A 19,967-nucleotide genomic window follows, 5' to 3' on the forward strand; every position below is an offset into this window, starting at 1 on the left:
AAAACTGCAATGCTTTGCACAGGATCTTCTTGGGCTATTTATTTATTTATGTACCTATTCATTCTTTCAATTAGATAGTTATCTATATATTTAAGTAAAGAAACAGTCTTTACTTAAAATAAATAAATAAAATACAAAGCAATGAGTAAAAAATAAATAAATAAAATGCAAAGCAGTGACTACCATCACTGGCCCATGCTGCATACGTGCAAATGGTAGGCAGTGTGAGTATACAGATATACATACTCTCAACGGCTGCCATTTAATGCTTTTTTTAAACTCAAAAATTAACAAGGGTCACAATTATGTTCAGCACATGAGTAAACTAAAATGATTTAGCAGTGCCAAAATGACAAAACTTTAAAAAACATTTTTGGCTAACTATGGAACTGCTGCATCTGTGGGTGCCAGGTAGCCACCTGAATCATCATTATTATACTTTTATCACTTTGCATGCTTATGTCAGTGCATTCCAGCACAACATCCGACTTGTTATCTACAAGGAAGGGAGGAAGACGCCATAGCAAATCATGACTGGGAGCTGACATTAATCACATGGGCGTAACAGGAATGTTAAATTTTACTATCTAGATGATCTTCCATTCTCAATTAAGCCTGACAGATTGGAAGATGCTGATTTATTTATTTTTTTTATAGATCTACAATGTCCATTTCACTCCAGATAAAAAGCCAAAAACAAATGTATGCAGAGAAGTTTAGTAGTACTTTCTTACTACTGTTTTCAAATGTTGGTGTACAGACTAATCATAAGCAGATTCTGTTGTCATAATGACTTTACATGGCGCATTTTCCAGGTTATAGCTTACAAGTCACATCTAAGCTGAGCATAGCCCATTTAGTTTAATCTAGCCAATGGATCAGACAACTTGATTTTATTTCCTGTGGTGGGATTTGACCCTAACACGCATGTATAGACAGAGGCAGAGACCCTTTCACTGCCCTCTAATCTAATCTGTAATCTCAGAATTGAAAAAACTCAGGGTAAGTTATTTTCCCCTGTAGCAAGTTGCCTGCGGATTGGCTGATTCTTGACCAATGGAAGTCATTCTGTTAGACCACAGTCAAATGACCAAATAGGCATCTATACAAACAAATGAAATGAGAAATTACTAATGACAGGTGGTCTTATAACACTGACACTATACTGTTCCTGCTGCGCATTGTGCAACTTTACATTTCTGGATCTTCTTTTGCAAATTCAAAGATGGCTTCATCAAAGGTAACTGATATAAGAGCATGTGATTCCTGAAGTAGATGGAACACTGGCCTTTGACAAGGTAGTCATATAATTTAATACGTAATCCTTTCCACTACTTATTATAACCATAATTTAGTAACTTAAAATGGACATATTTATTTTGGAGGGAGAGGGGGGAGTTTCATTTTGCACAGTGTCTATTTCAAGGTATTAATTATTCTGTCTACTACATAGTTATGGTGTGTCAGCCTTGAGTTGTACTGGAACATTTAAGAATCAGCAGATAAGAGATGCATTTAGTGACTGTATCAGCTATCATGCAATGGAATTAAACAGTACATATAACACAAAGCAGCAGTTGTAGTCATCTGTAATGTTAATTGACACAGTCATAAAATATGTAGAACTGATAAAGTAAGACCAGGATTATACTGTGAGAATCAAAAGCATTGAGAAAGGGCAGATACAACTGCTGAAAGAATAGTGTAATCCAAAACTCTCCAGACAATTTTGCCTCCGCTGATGGTCCAAATGTCACAAAAGTGCAAAAATCATTTTATGCTTCTTGAAGTTAGACCTTTCTAATGTTAACAGTTCTTGTCTTTTATTGTGTTTTTTTGCACCTTAACATGATTCTGGATCCAGACTGATATTTCAAGTAGATAGTATGCCCTTCTGAAAGGGGAAACTGTTGAAATATGTTCTACTAGTAACTTGCCTATTGTTATATTTTGATTTAGATGGCCTGTTTCAGTACTCCGGTACTCTTTGCCTAGTACATATTCTATTCAGAAGCAGATTTTACACAATGACTTCTCTTTATCTCATTATTTGTCCAGCTGACAGTGTTATTTGTTCTGTTAATTCACTCCTACCAGCCTCATTACGTTCATGCACAAATAATAAAAAGCTTTTGTCATCTGATACTATTAATGAAATGCTTTCTTTTATTACTCTGTCTGCAACAGTTTGCTGCCATTGATTGTTTTATGTTTCACTATTTGATACAGCAGCAGATACTTTGACAGCTCAACAGTTCTCAAGCCTCAAATGCTGACGGCCTTGACAGGTATCAAAGTAGGGTGTCCATTCTTCTTACTTGTGCCATTACTGAAAACATTAGAAAGTTGTACTGATGACATGTTTTTGAAGTATTTGCTAAAAAAGTCAGTGATCATTGGAGATCACTGTAAACAAAGCCAAGGATTTATGTTTTCAGGGTATAACCAGAGCAGGAAAATAGCTTTCTTGACTCATTTTTATAGTTACCCAATGGAATAATTTTGCTTCTTCAAGTTCAGAATTTCCCCAACAAAGTTACATCCACATTTCCTTCATTCAGTGACTCAGTGGATGCCAGCTCTACAGACAATTTTGCCTCCGTTGATGTTCCAAATGTCACAAAAGTAATAAATTATGTTTTGCACAAAAATACCAAATGCATTACTTTTGGCATGTTAAAAATCACCAAACTGTTTCATTTAATTTAATTTTTTTAGAATGTTTTCTGGGTGGGTGGGGGGGGGGGGATGAACCTGAACAACCTAGTCACTTTGTGCTTATTCAGCATTTTAGACTGCAAGATGCTCCTGATTCAGTGCCATTTTTTCTGTAGTTTTTAATATGTATTTTTCCAGTAGTCAATAAGTAGACCCTTTATAACTTTCAGCTCCTGGTTAGGAGGCCCGTAATCCACCATTAAACTAGGGATGGGTGCTCAGACGAATTGGTGAGCTACAGCTGTAGGAGTACTGCACTTTCAGCTCCTGGTTAGGAGGCCCGTAATCCACCATTAAACTAGGGATGGGTGCTCAGACGAATTGGTGAGCTACAGCTGTAGGAGTACTGCACTTTCAGCTCCTGGTTAGGAGGCCCGTAATCCACCATTAAACTAGAGATGGGTGCTCAGATGAATTGATGAGCTACAGCTGTAGGAGTAGTGCACTTTCAGCTCCTGGTTAGGAGGCCCGTAATCCACCATTAAACTAGGGATGGGTGCTCAGACGAATTGGTGAGCTACAGCTGTAGGAGTAGTGCACTTTCAGCTCCTGGTTAGGAGGCCCGTAATCCACCATTAAACTAGGGATGGGTGCTCAGACGAATTGGTGAGCTACAGCTGTAGGAGTACTGCACTTTCAGCTCCTGGTTAGGAGGCCTGTAATCCACCATTTAACTAGGGATGGGTGCTCAGACGAATTGATGAGCTACAGCTGTAGGAGTAGTGCACCTTCAGCTCCTGGTTAAGAGGCCCGTAATCCACCATTAAACTAGGGATGGGTGCTCAGACGAATTGGTGAGCTACAGCTGTAGGAGTAGTGCACTTTCAGCTCCTGGTTAGGAGGCCTGTAATCCACCATTAAACTAGGGATGGGTGCTCAGATGAATTGATGAGCTACAGCTGTAGGAGTAGTGCACTTTCAGCTCCTGGTTAGGAGGCCCGTAATCCACCATTAAACTAGGGATGGGTGCTCAGACGAATTGGTGAGCTACAGCTGTAGGAGTAGTGCACTTTCAGCTCCTGGTTAGGAGGCCCGTAATCCACCATTAAACTAGGGATGGCTGCTCAGACGAATTGGTGAGCTACAGCTGTAGGAGTACTGCACTTTCAGCTCCTGGTTAGGAGGCCTGTAATCCACCATTAAACTAGGGATGGGTGCTCAGATGAATTGATGAGCTACAGCTGTAGGAGTAGTGCACTTTCAGCTCCTGGTTAGGAGGCCCGTAATCCACCATTAAACTAGGGATGGGTGCTCAGACGAATTGATGAGCTACAGCTGTAGGAGTACTGCACTTTCAGCTCCTGGTTAGGAGGCCCGTAATCCACCATTAAACTAGGGATGGGTGCTCAGACGAATTGGTGAGCTACAGCTGTAGGAGTACTGCACTTTCAGCTCCTGGTTAGGAGGCCTGTAATCCACCATTAAACTAGGGATGGGTGCTCAGATGAATTGGTGAGCTACAGCTGTAGGAGTACTGCACTTTCAGCTCCTGGTTAGGAGGCCTGTAATCCACCATTAAACTAGGGATGGGTGCTCAGACAATTGATGAGCTACAGCTGTAGGAGTAGTGCACGTTCTGCTGCTGGCAGTCACTGGGAAACTATAGCGTAACCTGATTTTTTTGTAATAATTTTAATTTATTCGTTCATTAGTTGAGTAAATGAACTGGTCCTTAGGCCCTTTTCAGCCACAACCTGTGTGACTTCAAAGTGTGTGTGGGGAGGGGGGGATTGATATGTGTGGCTAACTGAAATGGGGAGGAAGTATATTATGATAGGTCAATGGCTGTTACCCTCACATCAGACAACAGCTGGAGTCAGTCACTTTCATTCACAGATTGTCTTGGTACCCACTCATTTCCTGACTGTATGTCATTTCCTCAGATGTCTGACTGGTAACAGTTGGATCAGCTTTAGGTGAAAAGGGGCGCTAGGCAAATGAATCCATAATGCCCATTCCCCCATTTCTTCAATCCTGGCCTCCCTGTACCATCTAGATATATTATTTTTTGTTTTGTTTTGTTATACTTTAACTCTTCATCTTTTTCCTCCACCCATTCAATGCGCCCATCTGCCAAAGACTGCAGTGTTACACCATGGAGGAAGTTAACTAAATTAAGCTGGGGGTCTGAAAGCCACTAGACCCCCAAAAGCTATATAGTTATAGAAGCTTTGTGATGTAAAGTTTTATTTTATTTTATTTTATTACAACATTTTACACAATCAATCATCCAATTAGATTAAACGATTCTGGAAACTTTAGAGTCCAGTTTCATGTTACTGAAGAAAACAAATGTGAATCTTTCCTTTAGACATAAAATATGATTTGCCCATGAACATTCATGCAATGTTGTGTCTTGTTGTTGTTGTGTCTTTCGGCTTTTCCCGGTTAGGGATCGCCACAGCGGAACTCCGGTCTGCTAATGATTGGCAGTAGATTTTTACGTGCCGAGTTGCCAGCCCTGATGCACAACCTTCAATGAAGGTACGCCCATTCACACATGTCTCCACACAGAAGACGCTCTAGCTAAGAATCGAACAGGACAACGTCGTACTGTGAGGCAACAACGCTACCGCAGCACCACCACTGTGGCAATTCATGCAATGCAGCAAATATTCAACTGCATTAGGCATGAACAACATATGCATTCATAGTCTCACTCTATCTTTATATATGCTTTCCATGACAGAAAATTCACCTCAGAGCTGAATCATATGACCAAGTTTTTCTAACACAAAGTACATAGGGGGCAGGAGCTTTGATAGCAGATCTCACTAGGTATGTAACTTTAAGAAAGGTCTTACCTACTTTTAAGGGTGCTAATAGTAAGGAACTGGGACCTTAGTGATAACTGAAACTAATATCCAGATCTACCTTTATAGATGTATCAACAATCTGAGAAAGATTGTCTAGCACTACAGGAAGTAGAGCTCTGAAGGCATCTAAGCCTTTAGAAGTAGCCCATAAAAAACATATTTCTACCTTTCTTATACATTTTCCTGGTATGAGGCGTCCAAGCAAAAGTACGGATTTGGACTGTCCTTGCTTGATATGACAAGTTCGAGGCCATTAGTAGAAATGGAGAAACCATGTGATTAGTCTAAAGGAGTTGAGATCTGCAATAGACTTGCCAGAGTGCTGGTAGGGGGGGGAGAGTCAGTAGGGATCCAAAGGTTCTCAGAAGGTAAGGCCTATGGGGAAAACAAATCTGTCAAGGCCAAAATGGGGTAGTAACAGTGACTTTGAGCTTGTTCTGACTGACTTTTTGAATGAATTTCAGAATAAGGGGAAATGGGGATCAAAGTGTAAATGAGTCCTGGGACTATTTTTGAATGAAAACATCCCTGAGATACTTCCACAGAGGAAGAAAAAGGGAAAATTGTCTGCATTTAAGGCCACCACCCATAGAAGAACTTTCTGCACTACTGACAGGTTGAAAGACCTGCTCATGAAGTATCAATAAGCAGGGGCTGACCCATTCTGCTAGATAATTCTCTTTTGTTTGACAGTCAGAAAGTATTTTGTTGACACAGCCCATTCCAATATCCTCATTCCTTAAATATGAGGGGGATGTAAATTCCCCCTGCTTGTCCTTATACCATAAAACTGCCATGTTGTCTACATTGATGGCTATACTACCTTGATGTAAGGAGTCTTGAAATATCTGCAGTATGAGAAAGGCTGCCCTCATCTGACTGGCCTCCCACTGTGACCTTGCAACTATATCCTTGACAGTGCCCCCCACCTTAGGGCAGAGGGGTCTGTGATGACTGGCACTTCAGGAGTGAATGCTTGAAACTGACTGTCCAGAGACAGGTTTGGAGTGTGAAGCCACCATCGGAGATGCAACCAATAAGTTCTGGAATTCCTGATATGTAGTGTCATGGAATATACTAACTGGGACCACTGAATTTTTAAGGTCCACTGAAGAACTCTCATGAACAATCTGGTAAAAGGAATCATGCAAATGGTGGCAGCCACAAGCCTCAAACCCTTAGCTATAAAACCACTGGAACTGTCGGACATTAAAGAATTTCTGAGATCAAGTTTGCGGAGAAGAATCCTGTCCATGAAAGAGAAGCCCTGGAGGCTGCAGTGCCAGAGGACATCATAAAAAAGTCAGCATTTGAGAGGGTACCTACTGGACTTTGGAATGTTCACTGTAATCTGGAAGGACTGAAAGAAACTGAAAAGAAAATCTCAAACAGATAAGAACAAGTTATGTGTTGCAGCAACTAGGAACCAGTCTTCCCCTTGCAGCCTTTGTTTCACAGCAACCATGGACACACATTTGGTGAACACTTTGGAAGCTAATGTGGGACTGAATGGCAAAGTCCATAATTGGTAATAGATGTCTTCTACTCAGAAACAGAGGAACCTTCAAATATTTGGCAAGCTTGATGTGGAGGTAGGCCTCTCACAGTTTCAAAGAGCACAACCAAACTCCTTCTGGCAGGCAGGGAAATGCTGGATTGCACTCTGACCATCCAAAAGTTTTCTTTGGGGATAAATTCATTTAAAATGCTAAGGTATAATATACTCTGTGGGCCTGAAGTCCTTTGTTGTTTTGCTTAGCAAAAAGAACCTAGAGTAATAACCCTACACCGCAGTCTGGTGTGACCTTTTGGATGGCACTTTATTGTTTGAAGTTTAACACCTTCTTGCATCATTCTTTTGATGGGGGTCTCTCTGTCAAAGCAACACTGTGGGAAAAGGGATCAAGCAGCATTTGGACATCACTATCCTTATCTATGTGTCCTGCGTGATGGCCAGCCATGCCTACAAAATGAAAGAAGACATCCGACTGTTTCCAAAGAGGGACAACCAGCGAAGGTCTCAGCAGCTCTGGTGTAATTCTCCATGGGAGGAGTAAAGCAGCAACTCTGGGCTGATGATAATTTTAAAATTACCATGGCCTCACTGGTTCTTTATGCTCAATTGCTAATTTTGTTGCTGTTAGCCATTATGAAACCAAAGTTTGCATGGGCTTATTTGCAGCCTAGAAAAAAGTGCTAAAGAGTCTGAAATGTTATAGCTATAGCAGAAACAGCCTTTCATTTCCTTTCTGCCAAAAAATGGGGCATTAGTAAAGCTTATCTTGGTGCACTCATTGAAATCAGTGAGGTGCAGCCAGATGTGGGAGTGCACAGCACTGCTGACACCCACTGCTGAAGGAATTCCATCAGGTGAGCTCAATAAGGTTATCTACTGAAACAATAACTGTCATCTGCAACTTAAGTTTAAGTTTAAACATCTCTTTCTAGTAACTCTCCCAGTGACTGGCTCATTTCATCGGCCATCTCCTGTCAGAATTTTAACACATGAGAAAGATAGTAACCCACCCCCAGGAAAAAGTAGATAGTACATATTTCACAAATCTGTTCTAAGTCCTTGATTCCTTATCCAAGGAATATACATCAGGGCTTTGCAAGGTCAGAGCTTTCTATGGAATCATGTCTGGGAATCTCCGCCTAAGGAGGAGACCAAAGAATCTTGTTGTGTTACAACATCAGTGTTTTCCACAGAAGATTTCATTAATAGTCATTTCATCTTGTTTATAGGTGGGACCACTGAGAAAGTAGATTGAGAATTCTGAGAGTTTCCTGCAGACCTCTTTGCAGGGAGTTCATTGGGTCTGTGGACCATCAATTTTTCTGTCTTATTCTCTGAGGTTCCTCTCCAGATTTGAGGGTCATCAGGAGGCATGGGGAAATCCTGTCCTTCTTTGTCCTCAATATCAAGCCACTTGTTACATTTTTTTAAATGAAAAAGTTTTTTTTTGTTTTGGGCTTCCCACCCCCCTTTGGCCTTCAAGTATGACTGGGCCATTTGTTCTACTCAAATTAAAAGCAGAAGGTGCGCAAAACCAGTGATCAGCACAGAGTTCCAGAATAGGTAACTATGACTCTGTTTCAACATGCAGCATTTCTGGTCTTTTTTTTCTTTTGCTGAGCATTTTGAGTAAAAGCGACAGTCGACAGTAGTCTGGAAACGTTTTAGATGTTGAGCTGCCCAATGCTTAATGGCATTATTCCTGCTGTTAACCTTTTTTGTTTATGATGCTGCTGGTTGCTTTAAACTTTGTATGTATCTGTGCATATTTTTTGACTACTATTTGTTATTGTGCTTCTTCAGATGTTGTTCTCTATGCAATATAGTCTATATAGTGCCATTTTGTCTGTTACATTTTATGCATTTTGTAGCACAAAGTAGATAAGGTAGAGAGATTTGTTTTACTACTTGCATTAATGTAAATTCTAGTTAAAAGTATTCCTTTTGTACTGAATTCTTTTTTATACCACTTTTTGGTGAATATAATTATATTTTTTGGTAGTTGTTTCATTAATTTTTCATTTTTCTAATTGTTATTGGTTGCATTTATTTTCACTTCTTGAGTGCTTCTAAGGTGATTCTACCAGTGTGTCTTGAGACGAGATATGTAGCATGTTTTTTGCATGCTTGGTAGAGGGCTTCTGTGGTAATTTTTAAAAGATTTTATAGCCCTGACTTTTTACTCTTGGTACTGTTTTGCATTTTGTGTGCTTATTTTATGTTTTATAGGGTTTCCTCCGGGTGTTCGGTTTCCTCGCATCCCAAAGACATGCTGTAGGTGGATTCGACACTCTAAATTGGCCCTAGGCGTGATGCGTGTGTGTGCCTCCCATAAAAGGTTGGGCACCGGGCTGGCAACTCGACACCATAAAACTCTAGTGCCAATCATGAGTGGACAAGTGATCCGCTGTGGCAACCCCTAACCGGGAAAAGCCAAAAGAAGAAGATGGTTCTACTATTAATAGCCAAATAGGAGTAGTGTACTTTCTGCTGCTGGCAGTCACTGGGAAACTATAGAGTAACCTGATTTTTTTGTAATAATTTTAATTTATTAGTCCATTAGTTGAGTAAATGAACTGGTCCTTAGGCCCTTTTCAGCCACAACCTGTGTGACTTCAAAGTGTGTGTGTGTGGGGGGGGGGATTGATATGTGTGGCTAACTGAAATGGGGAGGAAGTATACTATGACAGGTCAATGGCTGTTACCCTCACATCAGACAACAGCTGGAGTCAGTCACTTTCATTCACAGATTGTCTTGGTACCCACTCATTTCCTGACTGTATGTCATTTCCTCAGATGTCTGACTGGTAACAGTTAGATCACCTTTAGGTGAAAAGGGGCGCTAGGCAAATGAATCCATAATGCCCATTCCCCCATTTCTTCAATCCTGGCCTCCCTGTACCATCTAGATATATTATTTTTTGTTTTGTTTTGTTATACTTTAACTCTTCATCTTTTTCCTCCACCCATTCAACGTGCCTATCTGCCAAAGACTACAGTGTTACACCATGGAGGAAGTTAACTAAATTAAGCTGGGGGTCTGAAAGCCACTAGACCCCCAAAAGCTATATAGTTATAAAAGCTTTGTGATGTAAAGTTTTATTTTATTTTATTTTATTACAACATTTTACACAATCAATCATCCAATTAGATTAAATGATTCTGGAAACTTTAGAGTCCAGTTTCATGTTACTGAAGAAAACAAATGTGAATCTTTCCTTTAGACATAAAATATGATTTGCCCATGAACATTCATGCAATGTTGTGTCTTGTTGTTGTTGTGTCTTTCAGCTTTTCCCGGTTAGGGATCGCCACAGTGGAACTCCGGTCCGCTAATGATTGGCAGTAGATTTTTATGTGCCGAGTTGCCAGCCCTGATGCACAACCTTCAATGAAGGTACGCCCATTCACACATGTCTCCACACAGAAGACGCTCTAGCTGAGAATCAAACAGGACAACGTCGTACTGTGAGGCGACAACGCTACCGCAGCACCACCACCGCGGCCATTCATGCAATGCAGCAAATATTCAACTGCTTTAGGCATGAACAACATATGCATTCATAGTCTCACTCTATCTTTATAATGCTTTCCATGACAGAAAATTCACCTCAGAGCTGAATCATATGATCAAGTTTTTCTAACACAAAGTACATAGGGGGCAGGAACTTCTCACTAGGTATGTAACTTTAAGAAAGGCCTTACCTACTTTTAAGGGTAGTAAGGAACTGGGACCTTAGTGATAACTGAAACTAATATCCAGATCTACCTTTATAGATGTATCAACAATCTGCTCTGAAGGCATCTAAGCCTTTAGATGTAGCCCATAAAAAACATATTTCTACCTTTCTTATACATTTTCCTGGTATGAGGCGTCCAAGCAAAAGTACGGATTTGGACTGTCCTTGCTTGATATGACAAGTTCGAGGCCATTAGTAGAAATGGAGAAACCATGTGATTAGTCTAAAGGAGTTGAGATCTGCAATAGACTTGCCAGAGTGCTGGTAGGGGTGGGGGAGTCAGTAGGGATCCAAAGGTTCTCAGAAGGTAAGGCCTATGGGGAAAATAAATCTGTCGAGGCCAAAATGGGGTAGTAACAGTGACTTTGAGCTTGTTCTGACTAACTTTTTGAATGAATTTCAGAATAAGGGGAAATGGGGATCAAAGTGTAAATGAGTCCTGGGACTATTTTTGAATGAAAACATCCCTGAGATACTTCCACAGAGGAAGAAAAAGGGAAAATTGTCTGCATTTAAGGCCACCACCCATAGAAGAACTTTCTGCACTACTGACAGGTTGAAAGACCTGCTCATGAAGTATCAATAAGCAGGGGCTGACCCATTCTGCTAGATAATTCTCTTTTGTTTGACAGTCAGAAAGTATTTTGTTGACACAGCCCATTCCAATATCCTCATTCCTTAAATATGAGGGGGATGTAAATTCCCCCTGCTTGTCCTTATACCATAAAACTGCCATGTTGTCTACATTGATGGCTATACTACCTTGATGTAAGGAGTCTTGAAATATCTGCAGTATGAGAAAGGCTGCCCTCATCTGACTGGCCTCCTACTGTGACCTTGCAACGATATCCTTGACAGTGCCCCCCACCTTAGGGCAGAGGGGTCTGTGATGACTGGCACTTCAGGAGTGAATGCTTGAAACTGACTGTCCAGAGACAGGTTTGGAGTGTGAAGCCACCATCGGAGATGCAACCAATACGTTCTGGAATTCCTGATATGTAGTGTCATGGAATATACTAACTGGGACCACTGAACTTTTAAGGTCCACTGAAAAACTCTCATGAACAATCTGGTAAAGGGAATCATGCAAATGGTGGCAGCCACAAGCCACAAAACCTTTAGATATAAAACCACTGGAACTGTCTGACATTAAAGAATTTCTGAGATCAAGTTTGCGGAGAAGAATCCTGTCCATGAAAGAGAAGCCCTGGAGGCTGCAGTGCCAGAGGACATCATAAAAAAGTCAGCATTTGAGAGGGTACCTACTGGACTTTGGAATGTTCACTGTAATCTGGAAGGACTGAAAGAAACTGAAAAGAAAATCTCAAACAGATAAGAACAAGTTATGTGTTGCAGCAACTAGGAAGCAGTCTTCCCCTTGCAGCCTTTGTTTCACAGCAGCCATGAACACACATTTGGTGAACACTTTGGAAGCTAATGTGGGACTGAATGGCTAAGTCCATAATTGGTAATAGATGTCTTCTACTCAGAAACAGAGGAACCTTCAAATATTTGGCAAGCTTGATGTGGAGGTAGGCCTCTCACAGTTTCAAAGAGCACAACCAAACTCCTTCTGGCAGGCAGGGAAATGCTGGATTGCACTCTGACCATCCAAAAGTTTTCTTTGGGGATAAATTCATTTAAAATGCTAAGGTATAATATACTCTGTGGGCCTGAAGTCCTTTGTTGTTTTGCTTAGCAAAAAGAACCTAGAGTAATAACCCTACACCGCAGTCTGGTGTGACCTTTTGGATGGCACTTTATTGTTTGAAGTTTAACACCTTCTTGCATCATTCTTTTGATGGGGGTCTCTCTGTCAAAGCAACACTGTGGGAAAAGGGATCAAGCAGCATTTGGACATCACTATCCTTATCTATGTGTCCTGCGTGATGGCCAGCCATGCCTACAAAATGAAAGAAGACATCCGACTGTTTCCAAAGAGGGACAACCAGCGAAGGTCTCAGCAGCTCTGGTGTAATTCTCCATGGGAGGAGTAAAGCAGCAACTCTGGGCTGATGATAATTTTAAAATTACCATGGCCTCACTGGTTCTTTATGCTCAATTGCTAATTTTGTTGCTGTTAGCCATTATGAAACCAAAGTTTGCATGGGCTTATTTGCAGCCTAGAAAAAAGTGCTAAAGAGTCTGAAATGTTATAGCTATAGCAGAAACAGCCTTTCATTTCCTTTCTGCCAAAAAATGGGGCATTAGTAAAGCTTATCTTGGTGCACTCATTGAAATCAGTGAGGTGCAGCCAGATGTGGGAGTGCACAGCACTGCTGACACCCACTGCTGAAGGAATTCCATCAGGTGAGCTCAATAAGGTTATCTACTGAAACAATAACTGTCATCTGCAACTTAAGTTTAAGTTTAAACATCTCTTTCTAGTAACTCTCCCAGTGACTGGCTCATTTCATCAGCCATCGCCTGTCAGAATTTTAACACATGAGAAAGATAGTAACCCACCCCCAGGAAAAAGTAGATAGTACATATTTCACAAATCTGTTCTAAGTCCTTGATTCCTTATCCAAGGAATATACATCAGGGCTTTGCAAGGTCAGAGCTTTCTATGGAATCATGTCTGGGAATCTCCGCCTAAGGAGGAGACCAAAGAATCTTGTTGTGTTACAACATCAGTGTTTTCCACAGAAGATTTCATTAATAGTCATATCATCTTGTTTATAGGTGGGACCACTGAGAAAGTAGATTGAGAATTCTGAGAGTTTCCTGCAGACCTCTTTGCAGGGAGTTCATTGGGTCTGTGGACCATCAATTTTTCTGTCTTATTCTCTGAGGTTCCTCTCCAGATTTGAGGGTCATCAGGAGGCATGGGGAAATCCTGTCCTTCTTTGTCCTCAATATCAAGCCACTTGTTACATTTTTTTAAATGAAAAAGTTTTTTTTTTGTTTTGGGCTTCCCACCCCCCTTTGGCCTTCAAGTATGACTGGGCCATTTGTTCTACTCAAATTAAAAGCAGAAGGTGCGCAAAACCAGTGATCAGCACAGAGTTCCAGAATAGGTAACTACGACTCTGTTTCAACATGCAGCATTTCAGGTCTTTTTTTCTTTTGCTGAGCATTTTGAGTAAAAGCGACAGTCCACAGTAGTCTGGAAACGTTTTAGATGTTGAGCATTATTCCTGCTGTTAACCTTTTTTGTTTATGATGCTGCTGGTTGCTTTAAACTTTGTATGTATCTGTGCATATTGTTTTACTACTATTTGTTATAGATGCTGTTCTCTATGCAATATAGTCTATATAGTGTCATTTTGTCTGTTACATTTTATGCATTTTGTAGCACAAAGTAGATAAGGTAGAGAGATTTGTTTTACTAGTTGCATTAATGTAAATTCTAGTTAAAAGTATTCCTTTTGTACTGAATTCTTTTTTATACCACTTTTTGGTGAATGTAATTATATTTTTTGGTAGTTGTTTCATTAATTTTTCATTTTTCTAATTGTTATTGGTTGCATTTATTTTCACTTCTTGAGTGCTTCTAAGGTGATTAGAGCCAGTGTGTCTTCAGACGAGATATGTAGCATGTTTTTTGCATGCTTGGTAGAGGGCTTCTGTGGTAATTTTTAAAAGATTTTATAGCCCTGACTTTTTACTCTTGGTACTGTTTTGCATTTTGTGTGCTTATTTTATGTTTTATAGGGTTTCCTCCGGGTGTTCCGGTTTCCTCGCACATCCCAAAGACATGCTGTAGGTGGATTCGACACTCTAAATTGGCCCTAGGCGTGCGTGCGTGTGTGTGCCTCCCATAAAAGGTTGGGCACCGGGCTGGCAACTCGACACCATAAAACCCTAGTGCCAATCATGAGTGGACAAGTGATCCGCTATGGCGACCCCTAACCGGGAAAAGCCAAAAGAAGAAGATGGTTCTACTATTAATAGCCAAATGGCAAAACCTTGAGCATCAGAACTGTGAATAAATGACTAATCAACAAGCAAGTGTGCAATCACTAAACAGTGACTTGGAATAAGAAAAAAGTTCAACGTTTGGAAAAAATCGCAAACACTTTTAAAGCATTTTTACTTCCATATATACGAGCTGTGCCCCCCTCCACCCACTTCTGCTACTTATATGTACTGAATCAGAGATTACTGTATCTCAGAGTTATGAGAATACTCTGAGGTAACACAAATTACATTTTCTGCACAGGTGACAGGAATTACAACTCTGTGATCATACTAAAGAAGGTCAGTTATACATAACTCAAACGTAAGCCTGGCACTTTCTCTTGTATATCTCTGCATAGTGTATAATTGTTGTTATATTACTATTTTGCTAGTAGTAATACCACTTTCTAAGTGCATGTTTGCAATCATTGTTTTATTTTTGGTATTCTTTTTTGATTATTTTAAAATTTTTGATCAAAGTGTGTGTGCTGGTGTCTGATGTGCTCTTATGTTTATTTCATGGATTTTGCAATACGGCTTCTTTCATTTTTTGCCCATGTTACTGAATGAGAGGCAGTTCTGATATTTAGTGCCCCAGGTAATAGTAACAAGTGTTGACATGGACAGAGTGGTGATCAGTGGTAAATGATGCAACTAGAGGGATCTGTGCCAGATGGCTGAGTTTTCAGAAACTCGAAATTCATATGGACAAGACCATATGATCGAGTTTCCGAAAACATGAACATCAAAAAAAAAAAAACCACACAAAAATCAAGTTTTTGCAGTGGGACAATCCCCCCTGCACCCCCCACACCAAAGGGTAAATTTCCTGATCCTCACTGTACCGCAATCTTCATTCAAAAGCTTCAAGTTTTCAAAAACTCGATCATATAGTCTCGAACATATGAGTTTCAAGTTTCTGAAAACTTGATCAAGAGATAAGGATCCAACTAGAGGTGTGATGAACAAAATGGCTTGTGCTCTAAACTAGATATTTATTATACCACTCCTCTTTATCAGTTGCGTTTGTTAGGATTACTGTCTTTATCTGCACATTGATGCTGGAAAATACAAAGGTAGTTCTACAAAGCTATTAGTTTCTTTCTACATTGTTTTCTACTGTATTAGCTAAGACAGCATTTCAGAACCTCCTTAATGGTATTTTACTTTATTATATTGGAGGATTTGTGTATTTGGAGAAATATGTGTGAGCACGGTTGTTGTGAAGTCATTAAGTCTTGAGTTGTAATAAAACTTACTATACTGGAAAAAATAGCACTATCTGATAAATAGAGCTGATGTAATGTTGAATCAATCAATGAACAGACATGTTCCTGTGAATCAAGTATCTTACCTGTTCTTGTATATGGAGATTACAGTGATGTGTTAGGGCTGTGTTAACAGAATGAAATGCCTGAATTATATTTACTTGTATTACTTGCAGAAAAACTAACAAAACTTTTCTAGTGATGCAGGTATTCTGGATAAGGTTTTATAACAAGAGTTAGGTGAAGAGAAATGCATATGTTAGTCCCCAAACAAAATAAACATGTTTTCAGAAATGTAAATAATAAAAACTTCTCTGTTATCCGGGGTTGCTATTCCTGACAAAAACTATAGTGAATCAGCTGTATATTTAAAACTTAAAAATAACACATTGTTGGAATATATGTGAAAACAACAAATGCTAAAATAACTATACAAAAATAATATACAGAAGATAAAAAATTTCTAGATATTTTGGCTGGGGAAAGCTATTATCTCCATAAAGGGAAAGGGGACATGAATATTATAAGAAATTATGAGACTGCACTATCAAGATGGCCAGAAAAGAAATGCTTCCTAGGTTCCACATTAGACTTTTCCTTTTCTATATATGTTGTTGTGATTCACTCCCTTTTAATGTATAAGAAGACCCAGAAACAGTGTTTTACACCATCGTCAGCATTAAAGTTCATGTGCAAATGCCCATTCTTGGGAGCTATAGACATTTGCACACATTTGGTAAGAGGAATCTGTTATATGCACTTGTGCAAGAGGTGCTACTGTCAAATATAAAACATTAGGATTATAAGGGGAAAAAAAACTTTCCAGATTTGCTGATGAGTTATAATATGCCACATTCAATGCATTTGTACTTATTTCCTGTGATCATCACATTAATGGGCAGCATCTTGATGTCACTGAGTGGACGCTTGAACTTTCTGTACCAAATGCAGAATAAGTTGCAGTCAGTCCACATTTTTTTTTTTGAAAAGCTGGACAACTAAGTGCTGCAGACATTTGCTAGATATATTACAGTACGACTAGCTGGAAAGGACACGATACCAGGGATCACAGCCTCTTACAGTGCTGTGCTGCAATTCAACGTTGATACTCGTGTTTGTGAGTTTGAACATAAAGCGAAGAGTATGCACAAAATATCATTCTGTAGATAAGAATCCTTAGTCCCTTAACACTATACATGAGTTAATCTCTTACTGGTTTACTCTTTTGTAGTTTTGAATATATAAATACAAATGTTCTTGCTTTGGACTCCGTTATTAGAACCCCGCCCCCACTTTCACTTTCTGATGTCAATGGGCAGCTGCTGTGCAGACATACCATGTGGTTGCACAGCAGATACATTGATCAGTAAATATGGAAATATTACTTTATCCATTAAACACCAGTACCTGCATAAACTCTTAAAAAAGCATATGTTTATTATTCCATAACATGCTTCACAGTACATGATCTGATTTCTTGTTAGATATAACGTACATTCTGTACACTGTATGTCTTTCCAGCACCAACTGTACAACTTATTAGAATTAATAAAGGCTGATTTGCAATAAATTAAGTACGTGCTGTGGGTATCCTCTCCCAAACCCTATATCAGAGCAATATGGTGATGCCTTAGTTTTCCATGGTTGGAGAATATTGGTGTGTGTACCACTAGTTGAATTTCTGCTGACATTGAGAGATGTTGCTGGTTTATGCTCTGAAGGTCTTCAGGCATAACTATCTAGATAAACATTTTTTGGTCTTGGAATATATAAATCTTGTTTGTAGCTTTCTTATAGCATTAGTCTGCCAGAAAGAATATACCAATGTAAAGTTGAAAGGAGATCTTAATATGTATGAATCTTCCTTTGTCAGCAGATCTTCAAAGCTTTGGAGCTTTTCTGTTTGCTCCACAGTGGTGGGGCCATGTGGGCCATGGAGTGGAGTAAAAGTTCTTACACAGGAATTGCTGAAGTGAAACAGATATTTACTTATTTGTTTATTTTGTTGGTTTCTACTGTTTGAAGTTTTGACCCATATTTTCATCCAGCTGAAATTTTCATCAGTTCATTGCGGGTGAAATACAAGAGAAATGAGAACTTCTTGCATTGAGGCTGACTGATCTATAGAGTCAGATTTTTGGAGGACGTCACTTTTTACAGTCAGTCACATGCAGTTCAAACATTTTTTTTAGACTGTAAGACTGAGATCAGCATTCAGAAAATACCACTACCAAAGTACAGATTGCTTTATTGTTGAAAGATATATAAAATCCAAGCTATGTGGCAGCAGACATCATCAGTTCTACCTGCAGAAATGCATTTTATTGATCTTAATGATCTGTATCCAGCAGAATATGAGTAAGCATGACAGACTGCTTTATATTGTTCTCTTTCTAATGAAAACCTGATTTACCTTTCTGTTCATGGAATTACTGATACAGTTTTTTTTTTTTTTTGCCAGTCTGTGACCAAAATGTTAAGCAGTCATAGCTGGCATATCAGAGCAATATGGATCATAGTACAGTCATGGTTATTTATCCCCTGCTTCTAGAAAATAGTGAGAAAGCATCATACACAGAAAAATTAAAACAATCCAAAACATAGTTTGACTGTTATATGGGACTTTTAAGACAGTAAAGACTAATTCTGAAACTAGAAATAGTGCAATTGGCTGCAGCTCATTAAAATTAATTGTATGTACATATCCAATTATGTAAATAAAAGGAAATCAGATGTTTCAAAGAATATGGAATATCTAAAATGCTAGGTAAAAGGGGTCACGCTACTGAAAAGATTGAGCATCAGTGCAACCCATAACTTACCGGCTTCTTCTGTGTCCAGATTTCTTCTTCTTTTTCTTCTTGGGTGGAGGTGATGTTGAACTGCTTGAATTCCTTCTCACCCTAGTGGGCGAAAAAGAGAACAGAGTCATTGCCACAATAAGTTAACCCCATTAAAAATATATATACCTATCAAAATGACCAGCTCACAATTTGGAATCAACAAACATTTTTTATCTTTTTTAAATTATTCTGTTGTTGTTGTTTGTCTTTCGGCTTTTCCCAGTTAGGGGTTGCCACAGCAGAATTCCGGTCCGCTAATGATTGGTAGTTGGTTTTTTATGGTGTCGAGTTGCCAGCCCGATGCCCAACCTTCAACGAAGGCCCGCCCATTCAACGCATGTCTTTCAAACACCCACTCGACCGTAGGGAGGACATGCAGACTCCACACAGAAGGCACTCCCAAACCCAAGCCGAGAATCGAACAGGAGAACCTCTTGCTGTAAGGCAACAACGCTACCATTGCACCACCACAGAAGACTACCCATTACGAATTCCATAAAGTTTTAAACAGTTTCCATTTTCAAACCATTTTATGTACACATAGCTACATTTTAATAATTTGGTAAGTAAAAACCCCAAAAAAATAAGTATGATCTGATAAGTAGATGGGAGCAAACAGTTTGTACCCATCGAATGATTATAACCTATTTCTATAAACATGTATTTAAAAGGATACTGTCAAATCAAACTAGTTAACATTTTAATGGAATCTACAGAGGAGGTGTAACAGGAACAGTTGAGATGAAGACAACTGACAAAGTTCTGCTTCACTGGAGTTTACAAAGAAAACACCTTTTATTTATTTACACATTTGTTAACTGAGCAGGTACTCTGTGCAGGGACCCTTTTCAGGCACAATGCAGGCTTCTAGTGTAAGGGAGTACAGCAGGTTACAATAGTGGATATGTGAATTAATAGAGTGCATTGAATAAAAACAGGCACTAGTATGATCACAATATGCAGAATAAAAATAAAGCAATGCTGCAGCTTATTCAATATTTACAAATGGTGTATATACTGGTATATATTAAAATGCAACCAGGATAAAACTGAACTGCAAATCTAGAAGTCTTAAAGAGAAAAGAAAGAGTAAGATGTTAAGCTGGAGTGCAGTGAAACTTGAGGCAACAAAAGAAACTAGGAAAGGAAGTTAGTGGAAGATG

General features: G+C 39.4%; 1 protein-coding gene across 1 annotated transcript in view; it reads right to left on the bottom strand.

Annotated features, from left to right (window-relative positions):
- Nucleotides 1-19,967, bottom strand: part of LOC122809275 (serine/arginine repetitive matrix protein 3-like) — a 1,071,439-nt gene that overhangs the window by 111,550 nt on the left and 939,922 nt on the right. The window contains exon 5 of the mRNA XM_044080656.1: nt 18,784-18,864. Within this exon, the coding sequence (XP_043936591.1) occupies nt 18,784-18,864 (81 nt within the window). The remainder of the gene's footprint in view (nt 1-18,783; nt 18,865-19,967) is intronic.

Source organism: Protopterus annectens, chromosome 8.part0 (genome assembly GCF_019279795.1).
Source record: "Protopterus annectens isolate FY-2018-M chromosome 8.part0, PAN1.0, whole genome shotgun sequence".
NCBI lineage: Eukaryota > Metazoa > Chordata > Ceratodontiformes > Protopteridae > Protopterus > Protopterus annectens.